Source organism: Callithrix jacchus, chromosome 5 (genome assembly GCF_049354715.1).
Source record: "Callithrix jacchus isolate 240 chromosome 5, calJac240_pri, whole genome shotgun sequence".
Lineage (NCBI taxonomy): Eukaryota > Metazoa > Chordata > Mammalia > Primates > Cebidae > Callithrix > Callithrix jacchus.
The window spans coordinates 71,149,617-71,167,208 of record NC_133506.1 but is presented as its reverse complement, the minus strand read 5'-3'; the positions used below and the strand labels follow the sequence as shown (position 1 = coordinate 71,167,208).

Here is a 17,592-nt window from a genome sequence, read left to right as displayed (position 1 = left end):
GAAGCCGCGCCCTACCCCTCTTAAAGGCGCAGGCTAGGACTCCGCTCTGGTTTGTTAGGACTAGTAAGTACGGTGGCGCTAAAGTTCTAAGGTGCGTGGTAGGGCCTGGGGTACGGGGCTGGCTTGCAGAAAATGTCTCCCTAACAAGCGGGAACGGAAACGGCAGCGCTGGATTTAAGTCCTTCTGTCTCACGGGGAGGCAGTGTGGGGCCGTCGGGAAAGCACCCGCCGTTTCGAATCCCGGGCTCCTCACGTCGATCCTGTTTCACCTTCTGTAATCTTCTCTCTTTCTTCCTTTCTTTTTTCCTTCCTTTTTTTTTTTTTTTTTGAGACGGAATTTCGCTCGTGTTGCCCAGGCTGAAGTGTAATGGCGCGATCTCGGCTTCCCGCAGCCTCCGCCTCCCGGATTCAAGCCATTCTCCTCTCCTGCCTCAGCCTCCCGAGTAGCTGGGACTACAGGCATGCGCCACCACGCCCGGCTAATTTTATATTTTTAGTAGAGACGGGGTTTCATCATGTTGGCCAGACTAGTCTGGAACTCCTAACCTCAGGTGATCCGCCCGCCTCTGCCTCCTAAAGTTCTGAGATTACAGGCGTGAGCCACTGCGCCCGGCCTGGGGCAATCTATTTCGACAATAACCTATTGCAAAGTTTTGAGGCTCAGAAGAAATCACAACGCGAGAGCAACCAACACCAAAACGTCGGTGCCCTCTCTGTGCTCTTCCTCCCTGGGCAGGACTCTTCTGGACCGAGGCGGGTTGTGATTTGTCCAAGGTCACGCGGAGGTGGGACCTCGCTACCCACGGCTCCCCGCACCTGCTCCCGTCCCAGCCCGCCTGGCCCGGGCTGTAGCTCGGCCAACCCAGGGGCCCACACGCGCGCGGGGCCCCGTGGTTTATAACGCGGTTTAGCAGTTGCAGGCCTGTTCCGTAACCTGCAAAATGGGGGTGATGCGAAGGCGGGCTAGAGAAGTCGCCGCGAAGTTGTAAAGTCTCGGCGGGGAGCCCTGCAAGTAACTTGGTCGTTACTGTGCGTTCTCCCTGCGATCTCGAAGAATTCACCCTCACTGCCGCCGCCACGCACCTGAGCACCCGGAGGAAGGGGCTAGTGCGTTTCCTTCGCCGTCCGGAAGGCGCTGGGGCCCCCAGTGCCGCGCGGGGCCGGGGCGGGGCTGGTGAAAATGCCTGGAATCCCAGCACTTTCCGAGGCCGAGGTGGACGGATCGCTGGATCCCAGGAGTTCCAGACCAGCCTGGGCAATATAGAGAGACAAAAATAAAACTCACGAAATCAGCCGGGCATGGCGGCGCGCGCCTGTGGTCCCAGCTACTCGGAAAGCTGAGGCAGGAGAATCGCTTGAGCCCGGGAAGTCGAGGCTGCAGTGAGCCTAGATCGCGCCACTGCACTCCAGCTTGGGCGACAGAGCAAGGCTGAAAAAGATGCTGTAAGTGCTGCAACGTGGAGACCGCGATCTTGGCCCGCAGGCCTCAGCGCTGGATAGGTAGGAATCTACCCGCGCGGCCCCGGCAAGGGGGCGGGACTGCCGCAGGTCCCGGTGGAGGCGCGAATGGGAGGAGCCGGAGGCACTCCGGACATGCGGCTGGTAGGCCCGCGGGGGGCGGGGCCTCGCGGCGCGTTGTGGGGGCGGGGCCTACCCCGCTGCTTTCCGCGTCGGCCTCGGTGCGGACGAGTGCGCGCGGATCCCGCACAGGCGGCGGAGCCGGTATGGGCCCGCCCGGCGCTGGGTGCCGCGTCGCACGAGCACCAGCCTAGAGCCAGGTAGGCGGGGCTGGGCCGGGGCTGGGGGCGGAGACGGAAGCGAGGCCGTCTCCCGGCGGCCTTGCGAGCCACGGCGGGTGCTGGGGGCAGTCGGGCCGAGGTGATTCTCCTCACCCGGCGGCTCTGCGCGGTCCGGGGCCCGGAGTGTAGCCGAGTGTCGGGAGCAGATCCTGGCTCCCTGTCCCTACTTCCCGTTCTCCCGGCTGCGCCTCGGGCCTGCATTTTGTGTCGGGAGGCCGGAGATTGCTCTTCTTTTCCCGACCCCGGGCCTGGCCCGTCCGGCCGTGCGGGGAGGGCCGAGCACCCCAGCCCCCAGTCCCGAGGAGGCGACGGGCCCTTCGTGGTCATCAGATCTGTTTACACATCACTCTCGGTGCCCGGTCGCACCTGCACGCCCGGTGACTTCGGCTCGCAGGTGCCCGCCCGGGGCCTTTGTGCTGGAGTGGGGGCGGCCCAGGTACTTTAATTTGGGGGCCACGAGGGCCCAACCGGCCCCTGCACGTAGGAGGTGCGCAGTGAACACGTGCGAGGCGGACCAGGGAATGGCCCTGGTAGGTCTCAAACCCCAGCTTCCTTCGGAATCACTCCCGAGTGACCTTGGGCAGGCCGCCTCGTCTCTCTGAGTCTTAGTTTTTCCCTGTTGATGGGGGCGGAAAGTCTTTGCTTTACAGGTCATTGCCAGGGTTGTTGAGGCAGCGCATGTTCCGAGGGCGGTGGGTGAAAGTCGGGTTTAAGTCTCATAGTGGGCCGGGCGCAGTGGCTCACGCCTGTAATCCCAGCACTTTGGGAGGCCGAGGCGGGCGGATCACGAGGTCAAGAGATTGTGACCATCCTGGTCAACAAGGTAAAACACCGTCTGTACTAAAAATACAACAATTAGCTGGGTTTGGTGGCGCGCTTGTAGTCCCAGCTACTCGGGAGGCTGAGGCAGAAGAATTGCTTGAATCCACGAGGCTGAAGTTGCAGTGAGCCGACCTCGGGCCACTGCACTCCAGCCTGGGACAGAGCGAGACTCTGTCTCAAAAAAAAAAAAAAAAGTCTCACGGTGGCCTCGTCTCCTTTCCAGGGCATCCCTGGAGTGATGCTCCATTTGACTAAGGTTTGGTTTTCAGGATTGAAGCTTCAAAATGACTGACCAGGACCCTGGGGGCATCAGCCCCCTCCAGCAAATGGTGGCCTCAGGCGCTGGGGCGGTGGTCACCTCCCTCTTCAGTAAGACCTGGGGAGGTGGGGTGTGGGCAGGTGGGGATGGCGCAGACCCGAGATTGGAGGCAGTGTGGTCTTGGGGGTGGGGTCCTGAAAGGAGCCTTCAGACCTACTTCCTCCCTCAGTGACACCCCTGGACGTGGTGAAGGTTCGCCTGCAGTCTCAGCGGCCTTCCATGGCCAGCGGTGAGTACCTGAACCCGGGGCTAGTGAGGGGTGGTACCTGGGCAAAAGAAAGATCTCCCAGAGGCCAGATGAGGTGGCTCATGCCTGTAATCCCAGCACTCTGTCTGGGAGGCTGAGGCGGGCAGATTACCGGAGGTCAGGAGTTCAAGACCAGCCTGGCCAACATGGTGAAACCCTGTCACTACTAAAACTATAAAAATTAGCTGGGCATGGTGGCACGTACCTGTAGTCCCAGCTACTCAGGAGGCTGAGGCAGGAGAATCGCTTGGACTGGGAGGTGGAGATTGCAATGAGCTGAGATTGTGCCACTGTGCTCCAGCCTGGGCGACAGAGCAAGATTCCATCTCAAAAAAAATAAAAAGATCTCCCAGAGATGGAGCCCCTGGGATAGGTGGGGGCTCTCCTGACCGTGGGGCTGCCTTGTATTTTAGAACTGACGCCTTCCTCCAGACTGTGGAGCCTCTCCTATACCAAATGTGAGTGCCCCAAGCCACAGGGAGCCTGGGAGGGTGCAAGGGAGAGAGGATTCCTGTCCCTGTCCCCAGGGCACCAGTGGGCTCCAGAGCCATGAACTAACACACACCCCCAGGTCACGCCAGCCAGTCCTGTGACCTGTACCACACAGGGACCTGGCATCTACTGCCTTCCAGGGATGGGGGCCCACTGCCTTCCTGCAAGGTTCTAGGGTCCTGTTGTCGTAATGCCCCCTTGCCTTTCCCCAGTGCCCTCCTCTCTCCAATCCACAGGGAAGTGCCTCCTGTACTGCAATGGTGTCCTGGAGCCCCTGTACCTGTGTCCAAATGGTGCCCGTTGTGCCACCTGGTTTCAAGACCCTACCCGCTTCACTGGCACCGTGGTGAGAAGCAGCTGGGTCCATAGGGGTTCGCTGGTGTCCTGAGGAGTTGAGTCTGGCTGGGCAGCAGACCCAGGAAAGAAGGGGTAGGGCAAGGCGCGCAGAGGTAGCCTGTCAGTCAGGAAGGGCTTCTGGAGAAGGCAGCACCTCTGTGAGGTTTTTTTTTTTTAAACAGAGGCTCACTCTGTCAGCCAGGCTGGAGTGCGGTGACGTGATCTTGGCTCACTGTAACTTCCGCCTCCCAGGTTCAAGTGATTATCCTGCCTCAGCCTCCCAAGTAGCTGGGATTACAGGTGTGCACCACCACCTGCTGCTAATTTTTGTATTTTTAGTAGAGACAGGGTTTTGCCATGTTGGCCAGGCTGGTCTCAAACTCCTGGCCTCAAGTGATCTATCCGCCGTGGCCTCCCAAAATGCTGGCTGGGATTACCGGTGTGAGCCACCATCCCTGGGCTCCATGAGGTTTTTGAAGGGTGACCATGTGTCCACCTGGACCCAACTGGGGTACTGCATATGTATAGGCAGGGAGGCCTGAGGGCTGTGGGCAGAGGCTGAGGGCATCAGGCAGAGGCCCAGCCCAGGCCAGCCCCATCACAGGCACCTCATTTGTGTCCCTTCTCTTCCCCTGGGCTGGTGCCTGCTTGGCCAGGACGCCTTCGTGAAGATCGTGAGGCACGAGGGCACCCGGACCCTCTGGAGCGGCCTCCCTGCCACCCTGTGAGTAGCCAGGTCCCACACCACTCTCTTCTGGTAGCTCCTAACCCCTTGTTCCCTGCTGAATGGCTGGGTGGGGCAGGCGATGCTTCAAAAGGTTGGGTCCCCTTGGGAGTCCCTGCTAACCTCTCTTCATATCCCCAGGGTGATGACTGTGCCAGCTACTGCCATCTACTTCACTGCTTATGACCAACTCAAGGCCTTCCTGTGTGGTCGAGCCCTGACCTCTGACCTCTACGCACCCATGGTGGCTGGCGCGCTGGCCCGCTGTGAGCATACTCTTGGGCCTTTGACCTCCCTCTGTCCCCACCTCTTCCCAAGCCCAGTCAGTCCCAGCTCCCAGCCCCAACCTCTGTCAGCCTGGGGGTGGGAGGAATATTCTAGGTGACCTGACTTCTCCCCACTGTCACTTCCACGCCCCCCACAGTGGGCACCGTGACTGTGATCAGCCCCCTGGAGCTCATGCGGACAAAGCTGCAGGCTCAGCACGTGTCATACCGGGAGTTGGGTGCCTGTGTTAGAACTGCTGTGGCTCAGGGTGGCTGGCGCTCCCTGTGGCTGGGCTGGGGCCCCACTGCCCTTCGAGATGTGCCCTTCTCAGGTAGGCACCCGGGGTGTAGTGGGTGGGTAAGGAAACCTTGGGGTGAGGCACAGAGGGTCTACGGCCAAGTCCCAGCTTTGTGACTAGTGACCGTGAAGTCACATAGCTTTTCTGAGCTGTGCGTTTCTCATCTGTGAGGATTTACCCAGGCTGTGAGGAGGCAATTCCTACAGAGAGCCTGCTCCCAAGCTGCATGTAGCAGACAAGATTCAGCTGGGAGGGAGTGGTGGCAGTGGAAGATGGAAGGTCTGGGCCCACCTCCTTGCCCTCCCCATCTCTAATCAATGCACCCCCCCACCCTAAGCCCTGTACTGGTTCAACTATGAGCTGGTGAAGAGATGGCTGAATGGGCTCAGGCCAAAGGACCAGACTTCTGTGGGCATGAGCTTTGTGGCTGGTGGCATCTCAGGGACGGTGAGTGGACTGGGCTGGAGGTGAGGCCAGCGGAGGTCTCCCTGGAACAGGGGGAGCCTGAGGGTTTTTGGAGATACCAGAAGCAGGCCCTATGAGGCCCTTGTCCCTCCCAGCCGCAGGAGCCACCTGGGAGTGGAGCTGAGCTTTCCCCCTGCCCTCCGACCAGGTGGCTGCCGTGCTGACTCTACCCTTTGACGTGGTGAAGACCCAACGCCAGGTTGCACTAGGAGCGATGGAGGCTGTGAGAGGTGAGGGCCCAGACTGGCATGGCAGGGGGCAGGCGGGGTCCCGAATGGCATCTCACTAAGCCAGCCTCGTGTCTGCAGTGACACCCCTGCAAGTGGACTCCACCTGGCTGCTGCTGCAGAGGATCCGGGCCGAGTCGGGTACCAGGGGACTCTTTGCAGGTCAGTGTGTAGTGCTGGGGTTAGGGGTGGGGCAAGGGCTGTGACCCTGACCCCTGACCCCTGACCCGGGCTCCCTCCCACCACAGGCTTCCTTCCTCGGATCATCAAGGCTGCCCCCTCCTGCGCCATCATGATCAGCACCTATGAGTTTGGCAAAAGGTTCTTCCAGAGGCTCAACCAGGACCGGCCTCTGGGCTGAAAGGGGCAAGGAAGCAAGGACCCCAGCTCTCCACGGATGGGGAGAGGGCAGGAGGAGACCCAGCCAAGTGCCTTTTCCCCAGCACTGAGGGAGGGGGCTGGTTTCCCTAGCCTTCTGGCGACAAGCCCAAGGGCAGGGCTGCCCCTCTGGGTGGCCCTGGCTTTCCTCAGACGCAGCTTCTTCCTGCTGTTCCCGGTCGTGGGGATCATGACTTTCCCACCCCCAAGTTCAAGACCAAATCTTGCAGCTGCCCCCTTCGTGTTTCCTTGTGTTTGCTGTAGGTGGGCCTGTCTCCAGGAGCCAAGAAACCCTCAGCCTGGTGTAGTCTCCCTGACCCTTGTTAATTCCTAAGTCTAAAGATGATGAGCTTCTGCCTGGTGCCTGTGCTTCTGGGGCCTGGGGTGGCTGGCGAGGGAGGCACCCATGAAGAGGACCCCTCCAACCTAGTGAGAGTCAGTCGGGGTGAAGACCTAGAGTGTGGGGGACCACAGGTAGACATTCTGGGGGTGAGGTCCCTTTGGGGACCCCCCATGTTAGGGTTAGAATGGGGATAATGACACCTCTGCTTAGGGGAACCTTAAACGGCAGCAGAGGAGTGAGGGCTGCTGAACTGCCAGGCTCTGGCCTAACCGAGGGGTCTGCAGCTTTGGGCCAAAGGGCCATTGCTGAGGCCAGCACAGGGCACTGGCCCCACCAGGGTATGCCTCCATCCTGCCCCGGTGGGCTCTCCTCTTCTCAGCCTGGGGTTGATTGATTTCATAAAGGCCATTGGGTTTCAGGGGCACTTGCAAGTCTTGGGCCTGCCCTAGGCAGACCTAGTATTTCGGACACAACACAGAAGCAACCCACTCCCTGAGTGCTGGCCTGCCTGCCCCCACAGGACACGCTATGCTGCCTGACCTTGCTTGTGGGCCAGGCACTGGCTGTACTTCCTTCCGACCTCAGGACTGGGCCCTGCCCCAGCCGCAGCCCCCCCACATACAAGGCTGCCCTCAGTCCTCTGGTTTTTATTTGCCTGATCCCCCGAAGAGCTCTTGCTGGGGGCCGGGAAGGAGTGACTCCAGAGCGTACACGGACAGACGGAGAGGCTAGGGACTGGGAGATGGGTGGTGTGGAAGCTGGTCCACCAGCCTTGGTGGAGAGGTTCGGGGGGGATGAGTGAAGGAGTGCCAGGGTCACAGGAAGAATGGAGTAGACTTCCCCAGGGGCTTCCTGTGGCTTGGGCACCCCTGCCTCCTGGCGCAGCTGGTTTCCCTCTGCAGCCCCTGCCACCACAGGCAGGAAGCTAAGGCAAGCGGAGGGGATCTTCCCCAAGAGGGCCCTGGCTGGGCGGGCAGCGTTCTCGGGAAGGGGAGCCTGGACTGGGGGACTGTTGTTGAAGAAAGGTGGCAGGTGTCCATGGCCCCGGGCAGGTGGGGCTGGCACTGCCCATGCCGTTCCTCAGCTGGGGCTCAGGGCTGGACTGCCCTCAGGACTGTCGCTCACCAGGCACTCGTTGGATTTGAAGCTCGCCAGGGACTTGCAGCTGGGGATGGAGGCCAGGGAGCCGCAGAGGCCCAGCATGGAGGGCGTGGGGTCCTTTCCTGGGGAGAGAGGGCAGGTGAGGCTGGGTGGCCAGTCTGCATGTGTGGGAGTTGGTAGAAGGGTGGGCAGTGGAAGGGCAGCCCTCAAGTCACCCCCCAGGAAGCCTTGATCTATTCGGGAGCATTTGCCATTTTCAGTTATATCGTGGTTAAGCACCTGCCTGGACCAGGGATGGTGCTGGGGACACTGTATTGTAATTGTCACTGAATGTCTGTGTCTCCCCCTGAGGGTCATCCTCTCTCTTTGTCCATTTATTAAATACGCAGTGAGCACTTGCTCTGTTCCAAGCACAGGGGATACAGAGAATGGACAAGACACGGTCCCTGCCCTCATGGAGCTCACAGTCTGGTAGGGGAGACAGACACACAGACAATCACAAACACAGTGTGATGGGGCTACATGGCCACAGCCGGCCTTTTCTCAAAGAAGATCTAGGGTCATCCAATACAGTGTGGTTGCTTATAAAAAAGAAAAGACAGGCAATCCAGGCACAGAGAAAACTAGGATGGGAAAAACCAAGGTGAAGCCAGGGATGAGGTCAACACAAAGTGCATGCGTTGAAGTCCTGGTCATTCGCTTGAAGGGAGCCACTAATTTGGCTCTGAGCTTCCTGGCAGCCAAAGAGAAGGGGGAAACAAGGGTCAGGCAAGTAGTTCACAGTGTGCATGAGATAAGAGCAAATTAGTTTGAGGGGTTCCTCAAGAGTTTATGAGCCCCCTGAGGATGTCATGACAACAAAAAGCCACTGAGCCCTCAACATACAACACTGGTGATTACCAATATCCCCATTTTACAAATAAGACATCGAGGTAAACTGATGGAGCAAGCTCACATGGTCAGAGGAGGCACAGCCAGGATTTGTGCTGGGTTCTACATGACACCCCAAAGCAAGCTCTTAATTGCTGTGCTAATCCCTCAAGAAAGGCTGAGCGAGGCTGAGTGCAGTGGCTCACACCTGTAATTCCAGCACTTTGGGAGGCCAAGGCGGGTGGATCACTTGAGGTCAGGAGTTTGAGACCAGTCTGGCCAACATGGTAAAATGTCTCTACTAAAAATATAAAAATTAGCTGGGTGTGGTGGTGGGCACCTTTAATCCCAGCTACTTGGGAGGCTGAGGCAAGGGAATTGCTTGAACTCAGGAGGTGGAGGTTGGAATGAGCTGAGATTGCGCCACTGCACTCCAGCCTGGACAACAGTGAAATGCCATCTCAAAAAAAAAGTGGCCGGGCGTGGTGGCTAATGCCTGTAATCTCAGCACTTTGGGAGGCCAAGGCGGGCGGATCACCTGAGGTCAGGAGTTCAAGACCAGCCTGGCCAACATGGTGAATCCCCCATCTTAAAAAGAAAAGTAAGGCTGAGAGAATGAATGAAGAAATGGGCTAGGACCTGCCTCCAGGCCCCAGGGCCTTGCCTTAGCCGTTCCTGGAGGGGTACTGGGTGTTGGGTTGGGGAGCTCACCGATGGGACCCCAGGGCTCTTCGTCCCGCGTGCCCTCTCCCAGGCGCTGGGAGTCTGAGCTCAGACTGGCTTCAGCTGACAGCGGCTCCGTGCTCATGAAGCTGTGTCTGCGGCAGAGCGAGAGCTGGTGCGCTGGTAGAGGAAGCCCTTCCTCCCCAGGCCGACCCGCTCTCAGGCCCTATGGCACCTGGCTGGGGCTTACCTCCGGTAGGGCTTGGAGTTGCTGGCACTCTCGGCCCCATTGAGTGTTCCCAATGAAGGCCATTGGTTGACCAGGAGTGTAGTGAGCTCCTTGGAACCCTGGGCCAGGGGGGCGTGGTCACTGGGGATCAGACCTGTCCTGGGAGAGGGAGGAGGAGTCAGGCCTGGCTGGAAGTAGGAGAAGTGAGGAAGGGAGATTCAACATGGGGATGAGGGAGGGGCAAGGAATGAATTCTGAGTGGCAAAAATGGGGATACAGTGTTGGGGTGAGTGGGGCAGATCCCGGGATCCCGGGAGGAAGTGGAGGTGGTACTGGAGTGGAGGGGTGACAGGGATTTGTGCACAAATATTGGGTGTTGGAAAGAATGGTGCAGTGTTGTAGGGTCAGTTGGGGTGATGGGGGTGTCAGTGGAGAATAGTGTGGGAATCCCTGAAGGGTGAGGTTGTCTTGGGGATCGTGCCACAAGATCAGGGTGATGGAAAGGCTTAAAGGAGAAGTGAGGCCGGGGGTCACAGTGGGTGATGACGATCAGTGAGCCTGTGGTGCAGGTGAGTGAAGCGCTGAACTCTGGGACGTGTGCAGTCGTGTTGAAGGTTGCAGAGCAACACTGCAGGTCCTGGTGAGTGATGTCGGGGTTCCTGCAGTAAAGGGCAGATGGCCACTCTAGCTGAAGAGTAACTGAGGGTGAAGTGGGGCTCTGGCCGTTGGTGTCACTGGATCCTATGCTGGGGGCAATGTTAGAAAGTCATTGTGGTCATCTCGGGGTGGAGCTGGCTGGATCAGTGGGTTGATGCTGGAGAGGTGGGTGCTCGTGTCGGGTGATGTTAGAGTCGATAGAGATGAAGATGGGGTTCACCCGGTGATGTGGTCGGGGCGGCCGGGATCAGGGGTCAGGGGTCAGGGCAGGCCGTGCGCTCACAGCTGCTCCTGCAGCTCCAGGATCACGCCTTCCAGCTCCCGCTTCTCCCGCTGGTTCTGCGCCGCCGCCTCCTCCAGCTGCAGTTGCAGCCGCCGGTTCTCCGCCTCCAGGTCCTTCAGCTGCGACTCGCGCAGACGCACCAGCTCTTCCAAGTAGCCCTGCGAAGCGCCGACTCAGCTCGGGCGGCGGGGAGGACATCCCGGCCGCGGCCCCCGTCCCCGCCCCGCCCTGGGATGCCAGGCTCCCCCGCCCCGCCCACCCCCCCCCCAAGGCCCGCGGGTGTCGCGAACCTTCTGCGCGTAGACGATGCGGAACTTCTGCTCCATCTTGTGCCACTTGCTGTACCAGCTGTCCTCGTCGGTGACGAGCGGCAGGTACGGGTGCTCGGGCGAGTTGTCCTCGCTCGTACTGCTCTCGGCGCTGTGCCGCTCCTCCTCATCGGTCAGGTAGTCGTAGCTTGGGGGAGGGAACAGTGGGCACGGGCGGTCCCTCCCCTCCCCCCGCGCGTCCGCGCTGGCCCCCGAGGGCGGTGGGACCAGGACGTCCCCAGGAAGTCCCTGGGGGCCGGTCCCCGCCCCGCCGCAGTCGTGGAGCCGCTCACCTCTGTGTGAACTTTAGGTAAGGTGTGTAATCGATAACCACGGGGGTCTTCCCGTCCAGGACTTCCCCCTTTAGACAGAAGCTGGGGCAGAGGAGCCACAGGATTGGGGGTGGGTATGAAGGGTTGGGGTAGGAGATTTGCGGGGAAAACAGCCCCCTCCTCCACCGCAGCCAGGCAGACCCCACCTGAAGTCGATTGCGCTGAGTCCGATCAGCATTCCTGTGAGGATGGTGGCTTCGTCCCGAAGCATGATGGCTCCAGAGTCATAGAACCGTCTGTGGGAAGGCAGAGGATGGTGCAGCAGGCGCTGGAGCCCCCTCAAGTTGCTGTTGTTGGCTTACTGCCACCCCCTCTTGAAGGAAAGCTGATTCTCCTTCCTGATCACCCTGCAGGCCTGGAGCCTCTCTCGCCCCTCAGCCTAGGGCTCGAACCGTGGCCCCATCACCTAGAATGGGTGTTCCCTGAGTCCACTCCTCCCCCTGAGCTACCCTTTCCTCATCAAGTACTGGGTTACCCAGATTCTTCACATCTGGAAGTGAGTCTTAATCTTAGTGTTTGGTATATAGTAGGTGCCTAAAAAAAACGTGTTGACTTGAGCCCTGAAATGTGTAGACTGAGGAATCAAATGCAGCAAAAACATCAGGCTGAGTGTGGCTAGTTGGGAGGGGGAGGTACATGCCCCTCACCATACCCAGCTTCAGATGCACCTGGACACACAGGCACATTTCACCTTGTAACCCCCTGCCTCAGGCAGCCAACCTCCCTTCGAACCCGCAGTGCAGGAGTTGAACTCCCTGCGCAGGGACTCCGTGTCTGTGGATGGCAAGTACGGAACTGCTGCCATTGTTTGGAGAGCCAGAAGGGTTGTGTTGTAGGTCATGGAGCAAGCCAGCACATGTGATGGCTCATGGCTGAGGCTAATCCAGAGGCATGCCAGGGTGGAGTGTGCTGGGCAAGGATGGTGGATAATGGGCATCAGATTTGACTTGCAAGTGATGGTGGTGGTGAGTAGTTTGCCCTGGGACTGCAGGCCAGCCTGGAAGGGGGAAATCAGCTGTACAGGCTGCTGCTGGGACTTGCAGTCCAGGAACTGAAGGATGCTGCAAGAACTTAAGGATCAGCTGTGTTTGGGCAATGCAGATGCACCCTGAGACCTGTGGTCCGAGCTGCCTGGGAAGTCTGACCTGGTGGTACGGGTGTCCCGCAGAGCCGTGGTGATGTATTCTGACATGCGTTTCTCCATCAGTGCCACCCGGATCCATGCCCGGCCCTGGAAAGTATGTTCACCTTTACTTGCTGCCCCAGAGGGACTCATGTATCCAGCATCAGGTGTGGCCCTTCTACCCTGGGCTGTGGACAGGGGGTGAGGACCAAGAATCAGGCAGGCCCCCTGTGTCCAGAGCAGAGAGCAGCTGCCTGCTCCAGGCCCCTCACCTTGGCCCGGGCTGTGCTGATGTTCTCCATGTTCTCGATGCTGCTCACACAGTTGTTGGGCACTTTGCTGCAGGCCAGCCGGATATAGTCCCAGAAGCCCCGCTGCCCATCTGAGCTGAACCAGCTCACTGGACCTGCTGGGGCACAGGCTGAGCCAGGGCAGGGAGGGGACTCAGCAAGACCAGGGAGTTTGGAGAGGGTCTGTGTATCGGGGGTCTCCCATGCATAAGTATAAGCAGCTTCCCCCGACAAAGGTATGTGCACTCACATGCATACATGCAGCGGGCACCCCAGCACATAGCTTGCCCACTGAAGGGGATTATAGGCCAAAGGCCTCTCCCTCTTCCCAGATCTGTACACGAGCTTCTCTGCATGGCCCAGGTGGGGGCCAGGGTCAATCAGAGGGTTCAGAGTCCATGGAGTATATCAGAGTGGGGCAGCTGGGAGATAAACGCTGGGAGTTGGGAGGGCTGGACCATGGCGGGAGGGAACCTGGGCCCACCTTTGAAGCGGTGGCTGAGGATCTGCTCTAAAATGGCTGCAAAATTGACAAACTCCTCTGATGAGTCATCGATGGGCTCCGCTGTGTACTTCTCCAGCAGTGTTTTCACAGAGAACCTGGGTGGCATGGTGGGGAGATGGGGCAGTGGGATGTCAGGTGAGGAGACAGGCGATGGAAGCAGAGGAAGGGAACACCGGCAGAGCAGAGGTCAGGAAGGGCATGGATGTGGGGGTGGGCAGAGAGTGCGGGGAGACAGGTGAGGCTACAGTGACCACAGAGGTACTGGGTCATATGGAGTGAGAGGGTGGCTGGTGGGGAGGGAGGGTGACAGGTGGGAGACTGATTGACAAAATGAGTGAAAGGAGAGGTGACAGCCAGAGAAAGGAAGCTTCAGGAGCAAGGGGTGAGAGGGGCTGAAAAAATAGGAAGATGAGGTGCCACAAGCTGGGAGCAGTCCCCGAGACCCTTCCCCCTGGACTGCCCTTCAGAGTCTGTGTGTTCGAGGCCAGGGCCAACTACATGTTAGAAGCCAGTGTGTGCCCCACCCTGAGCTGTCTTCTGTGATTGTTGGAACAACCTTCAGTCCCTTTTGGGGATGGGGTCACCTGTGCCAGGGCATGTGAGTTGGCACTGTGCACGTGGAGTGTGGGCGTGCGCACGTGGCCAGGTGGGCTCCCAGCACACAGATACCCCCTTCCCCCTTTTCCTTCCCAGCTTGGCCTCCCACACACCAGCTGCCCAGAACCAGGCAGTGCAGAGCTGGGCGGGGGCAGGGCAGGGAGGTGCAGGGCGTGGGCCTGACACAGACACTGGGCAGGAGGGGGCACTGGCAGCAGATCCCTGGAAGGGGCTTGGTGGCCTGGCTTCTCAGGGAGAAAGGAGCCAAGGGAAGCCTGTGGGGCTGAAGGACCGAAGCCATGCAGCGCCCCCTTCTCCAATCCTGTCTAAACCTCAGGCTCCCTCTGCAGTTGCTACCCCTGCAATCTCCACCTGCCATCCCTGCAGTGGAGTGGGGCAGGGAAGAGGACAGTTTCTAACATCCCATGATTTCCCTATTGTGGGTGGCAGAGCAGGGGTGGGGTGTCCAGGGATATGGGAGCTGCTTGGAAATGTCTTTTTCTTCTTATATTTATCAAGCCCTATAATATGCCAAGCACAGTACTTTGCATGCATTACCTTGCCCATGCTCACCACAGCCCTGAGAGGTAGGTCCCGTTATTATCACTCTCATCCCCATTGTACAGGTAAAGAAACTGACAGTCCAAGAGGTTGACTGATCTGTTCAGAGTCACATGGCTTATGAGGACTCAAGCAAGTATGTCTAATTCTGATTCTGAAGCCCCTGCTCTTTCTGCTACATCTGTGGCCTCCTGGCAGCTGTCATGATCACCAAGGCCTGGAGCAGCCCCTGCTCCACTGCCCTTCGTCCTCTACTCTGCAATCTCCAGCCCCTGAGCACTGACCTCTGCGGCTATCAGGCCAATTGCACATCTGAGCCCTTGCCCTCCTTCCTTTTGGACTTGGAGTTGATCTGGCCTCAGATCAGAGCCAGGTCAGTCTTGGGGTTGCACTGAAGGGAGGCGGCCTGCTGGATTCAAATCCTGTTCCCCTGTGACACTCATGTGGCCTTGGGCCCCTCCTGGAGGCCCTCTTGCCAAATGCAAATGGGAATGATCGTACCTGCCTCATCAAATTTTGGTTGAGAGCCCAGGCAGGGCTGGGAGAAGGTAGGTAGGTGCCTACAGGCTGCTGGGCAGGGATGATGAGGAACAGGGCTGTGGCTGGGAAAGCTGGCCCTGCTGAGAGTCAGCCTGTGTTTGGGGCATTATCCCAGCTTCACTATACCCACCCTCCTGCGGCTTGATTTCTCCTGGTCATCTGGGTCAGACCTTGATGGGGCCTGGACTGGGTTCAGCGTGGCAGCCATCCGGTATCTGCCTTCAGGGGTGCCACAGATTGGCCCTGGGAGCCCCATGGCATGCTTTCTGATAGGAGGTGCAGTGGCTGCTGCAGGTTACCATGGAAACAGGGAGGCCAGGGCCCAGGGGAGCCCACAGCCTGCTAAAGGGAACTGTTCTGGGAACTGGAGGCAAACCATGTGACAGTGATGAGGCAGGACGGGCCTGGGGATTATGGAGTCTGTCACATCCCTGATCCCCCAAAACTCTATCCTTCCCCCCAGCCCTAAGCCACCTTCAACCCACTCAAGCTTCTCCCCCCTAGGCCAAGGAGAGTTCCCTCATTCTCCCCACATACTCAAGAGGCTCAGCTACCTTGGCAGGCAAGAGAAAAAAGAGGAGCCTAGCAAGTCAAGAGCAGAGAGGGACAGGAAGCATGTCATTAGGACAGGGCTCTTTCTGTGGGCCAGACACTGAGCTAGGCTTTACATGGATGATGCCATTACCATTCTGTGGTGTGGCTGTGACAGCTAAAATGGGGATGACAGGGCACCCGAGGCCCAGAGTGGTTAAGAGACCTCCCCAAGGTTGCACAGCTAAAGCTGACAGAGTAAGAGCTTGAACCTAGGACCATCTGGCCCCAAAGACAGAAATTTTTGTTTTACAGCACACTGTCAGGGGTTGTGGAGAATGAGGGTCACGGCAGTGCCCTGCACTGTGGGCTGGGCCATTGCTGCACTCTCTCCTTCCTTAATGTTCAGGCATTTCTGTAGAGGTCTGATGTGCACAGCACTGTGCTGGGCCCTAGGGATAAGATGCTGAGAGACAGATGCGGCATGGCTGGGTGTGTGCCCAGGAACCTGGAAGGAGCTATGGGAGCCAGGAGTCAGGATATCAGGTGGGCACTAATTCACCTCAGGGCATTAGGTGGGCTTCAGCTCTGCTGAGGCCTATGTGTAGGCAGATGGGGCTGGTGAGGGAAGACTGAGCCCTGCCCCCAGAAGCACCCTGCCCTGAGAGGGCAATACCTGGTAGGCATGGGGGCCAGGGGAGGTTGCAGCTTGCAAAGCATCCCAGCACCAGAGGAGAGTGCAGGTGTGGGCTGCAGGGGGAGTGGCTGAGTAGCTGGCCATGCCCAGGTTTTAGGGCAGGACAGGGAGGGTGAGTCACTGCAGGGCTGAAGTGGACAGGATCACTTCCTGGGCCCCACAATGTGGAGAATCTTTCCAACCCTGCAACTGTTCCCCCCTCAAAGATCAATGGCCCTGCCCTCCCGATATTCTCCCCTTGAACCCGGAACCCAGGCTCTTGTCCTTCCCATGTCTTGGGCGGTGCCCCTCAACCTTCCCTGGAGGGATTCATGGGCTCTGCCCCCATGCCCAGTTGACCCAGGCCATCCCTGCTCCAGAATCTCAGCATTGGAGAGCCCCACCGCAAAGAGGCCAGTTTGACAGGGGTGGCAATGAGGGTATGCTTGGAGGGCATTTATCCCCCCACAGGGTCCCCTGTGCCCATCCTGCCCCACTCCCAGCAAGGGAGCCAGGCATCCCCACCCCTCCCTCTTCACACAGTGTCACTTCCTGGTTCTCACAGGAAGCTGCAGTGCCAATTAAACACCCCTCACTCGCCCCCGCCCCCGCCCCCCCAGGGCCAGGCCCCAACTTAGGCCTGGCTTGGCCTAGAAAGATAGGGACCAGACTGCAGCCCTACTTTGGGTTTGGGCCTGGGAGGGACAGTGGACGCATTCTTCTGGACCCTTTGCTCCCCTCCCTTTTCTCCACTGTAGCGCTCAGTTCGGGTTTCCGCAGTCCACCCCAACCCCGCTACCTGACCACCCAGCCCCCGCCCGCCAGCGGTGCCCACCTGCACACGGTGATCAGGTTCTTACGCTCCACGGCCACGTTGCGGGAGGACGCTTTCTTGGAGGACAGGCCCAGAGCCATGGTGGTCTGGACAAAGCTCGCTTCCATCCAGATGTGCGGCCACTGCTGCCGCCGCCCGCTGCCCCCCACCCCGCCCGGCGCCCCAAACCCGTCGCTGGATCACGGCTGGGCCCTCTGCCCACCGGTGCCCCTCGACCCTTCCATGGCCATCCCCCTGCCTCTGCGCCCAGTGTCCGGCCGGCCCCCTCTTTCCCTCCCCCGGCGGCGATGCCAGAGCAAAACAAGGCCAGGGAGGGAGCTCTCCGAGGTGCTGAGCCCGGCCCTGTCACCCCCTCCTCCAGCCGCCCGCCCCACCTCAGCCAGTGACGTCAGGGCCCTCAGGCCCCGCCCCCAGCAGTCTGAGGACCAATCCGCAGAGGGTGCAGGGTCTCGGGGAAGGGGGAAGAGCCGGGGCCCCGGGGAGGGCGGAGGGGGTCCCCAGGAGAGCAGAGATTGGAAGGAGGAGCAAGGGGCCTGTCCTTCACCCCCACACTCAGGGCCCGAGATTCCTCGCTTCGCCTCGCCTGGCCTCGAGTCTGGCTCCGATCTCTCTATTCCCTTGTTTCTGACCTGAGCTCCGTGGGGTCTCTGATCTCCCCAGCCGCCTGAAGAAAGGAGGTTCTCACCTCAGGGACCCTCGTCCCTGCCCCGCCCCCCACCCATTCAGCCTCGGCTTTCTCCGCGAGGCGAGGGCTGCGTGCGGAGAGCGCAGGTG

At 59.5% G+C, this 17,592-nt stretch overlaps 2 protein-coding genes across 29 annotated transcripts; one reads left to right on the top strand and one right to left on the bottom strand.

The window, feature by feature from the left end:
• Positions 1-6,728, top strand: SLC25A39 (solute carrier family 25 member 39). 11 transcript variants are annotated; one of them, XM_008996741.4, is made up of 12 exons: positions 1-63; positions 2,891-2,990; positions 3,110-3,169; positions 3,601-3,645; positions 3,892-4,025; positions 4,672-4,739; positions 4,881-5,005; positions 5,164-5,337; positions 5,642-5,751; positions 5,918-5,999; positions 6,078-6,158; positions 6,245-6,728. In XM_008996741.4, the coding sequence occupies exons 2-12, from the start codon at positions 2,906-2,908 to the stop codon at positions 6,355-6,357; spliced, it is 1,077 nt and encodes a 358-aa protein (XP_008994989.1). In that variant the 5' UTR covers positions 1-63; positions 2,891-2,905; the 3' UTR covers positions 6,358-6,728. The 11 variants fall into 11 exon arrangements, with proteins under 11 accessions (XP_008994989.1, XP_008994992.1, XP_008994987.1 ...); XM_008996744.4 differs by having other exon boundaries at positions 49-91; positions 3,916-4,025; XM_008996739.4 differs by having other exon boundaries at positions 49-91.
• Positions 6,729-7,349: 621 nt separating this feature from the next.
• RUNDC3A (RUN domain containing 3A) lies at positions 7,350-17,177 on the bottom strand. 18 transcript variants are annotated; one of them, XM_078372640.1, is made up of 11 exons: positions 16,819-17,177; positions 13,058-13,470; positions 12,556-12,704; positions 12,306-12,391; positions 11,307-11,396; positions 11,122-11,202; positions 10,811-10,976; positions 10,521-10,678; positions 9,602-9,739; positions 9,400-9,506; positions 7,350-7,940 (listed from the first exon to the last, which is right to left on the bottom strand). In XM_078372640.1, exons 2-11 carry the CDS (start codon positions 13,182-13,184, stop codon positions 7,798-7,800), a joined length of 1,245 nt encoding a protein of 414 aa, XP_078228766.1. In that variant the 5' UTR covers positions 13,185-13,470; positions 16,819-17,177; the 3' UTR covers positions 7,350-7,797. The 18 variants fall into 18 exon arrangements, with proteins under 18 accessions (XP_078228766.1, XP_078228769.1, XP_078228771.1 ...); XM_078372643.1 differs by having other exon boundaries at positions 12,556-12,692; XM_078372645.1 differs by having other exon boundaries at positions 12,556-12,689.
• Positions 17,178-17,592: the final 415 nt, after the last annotated feature.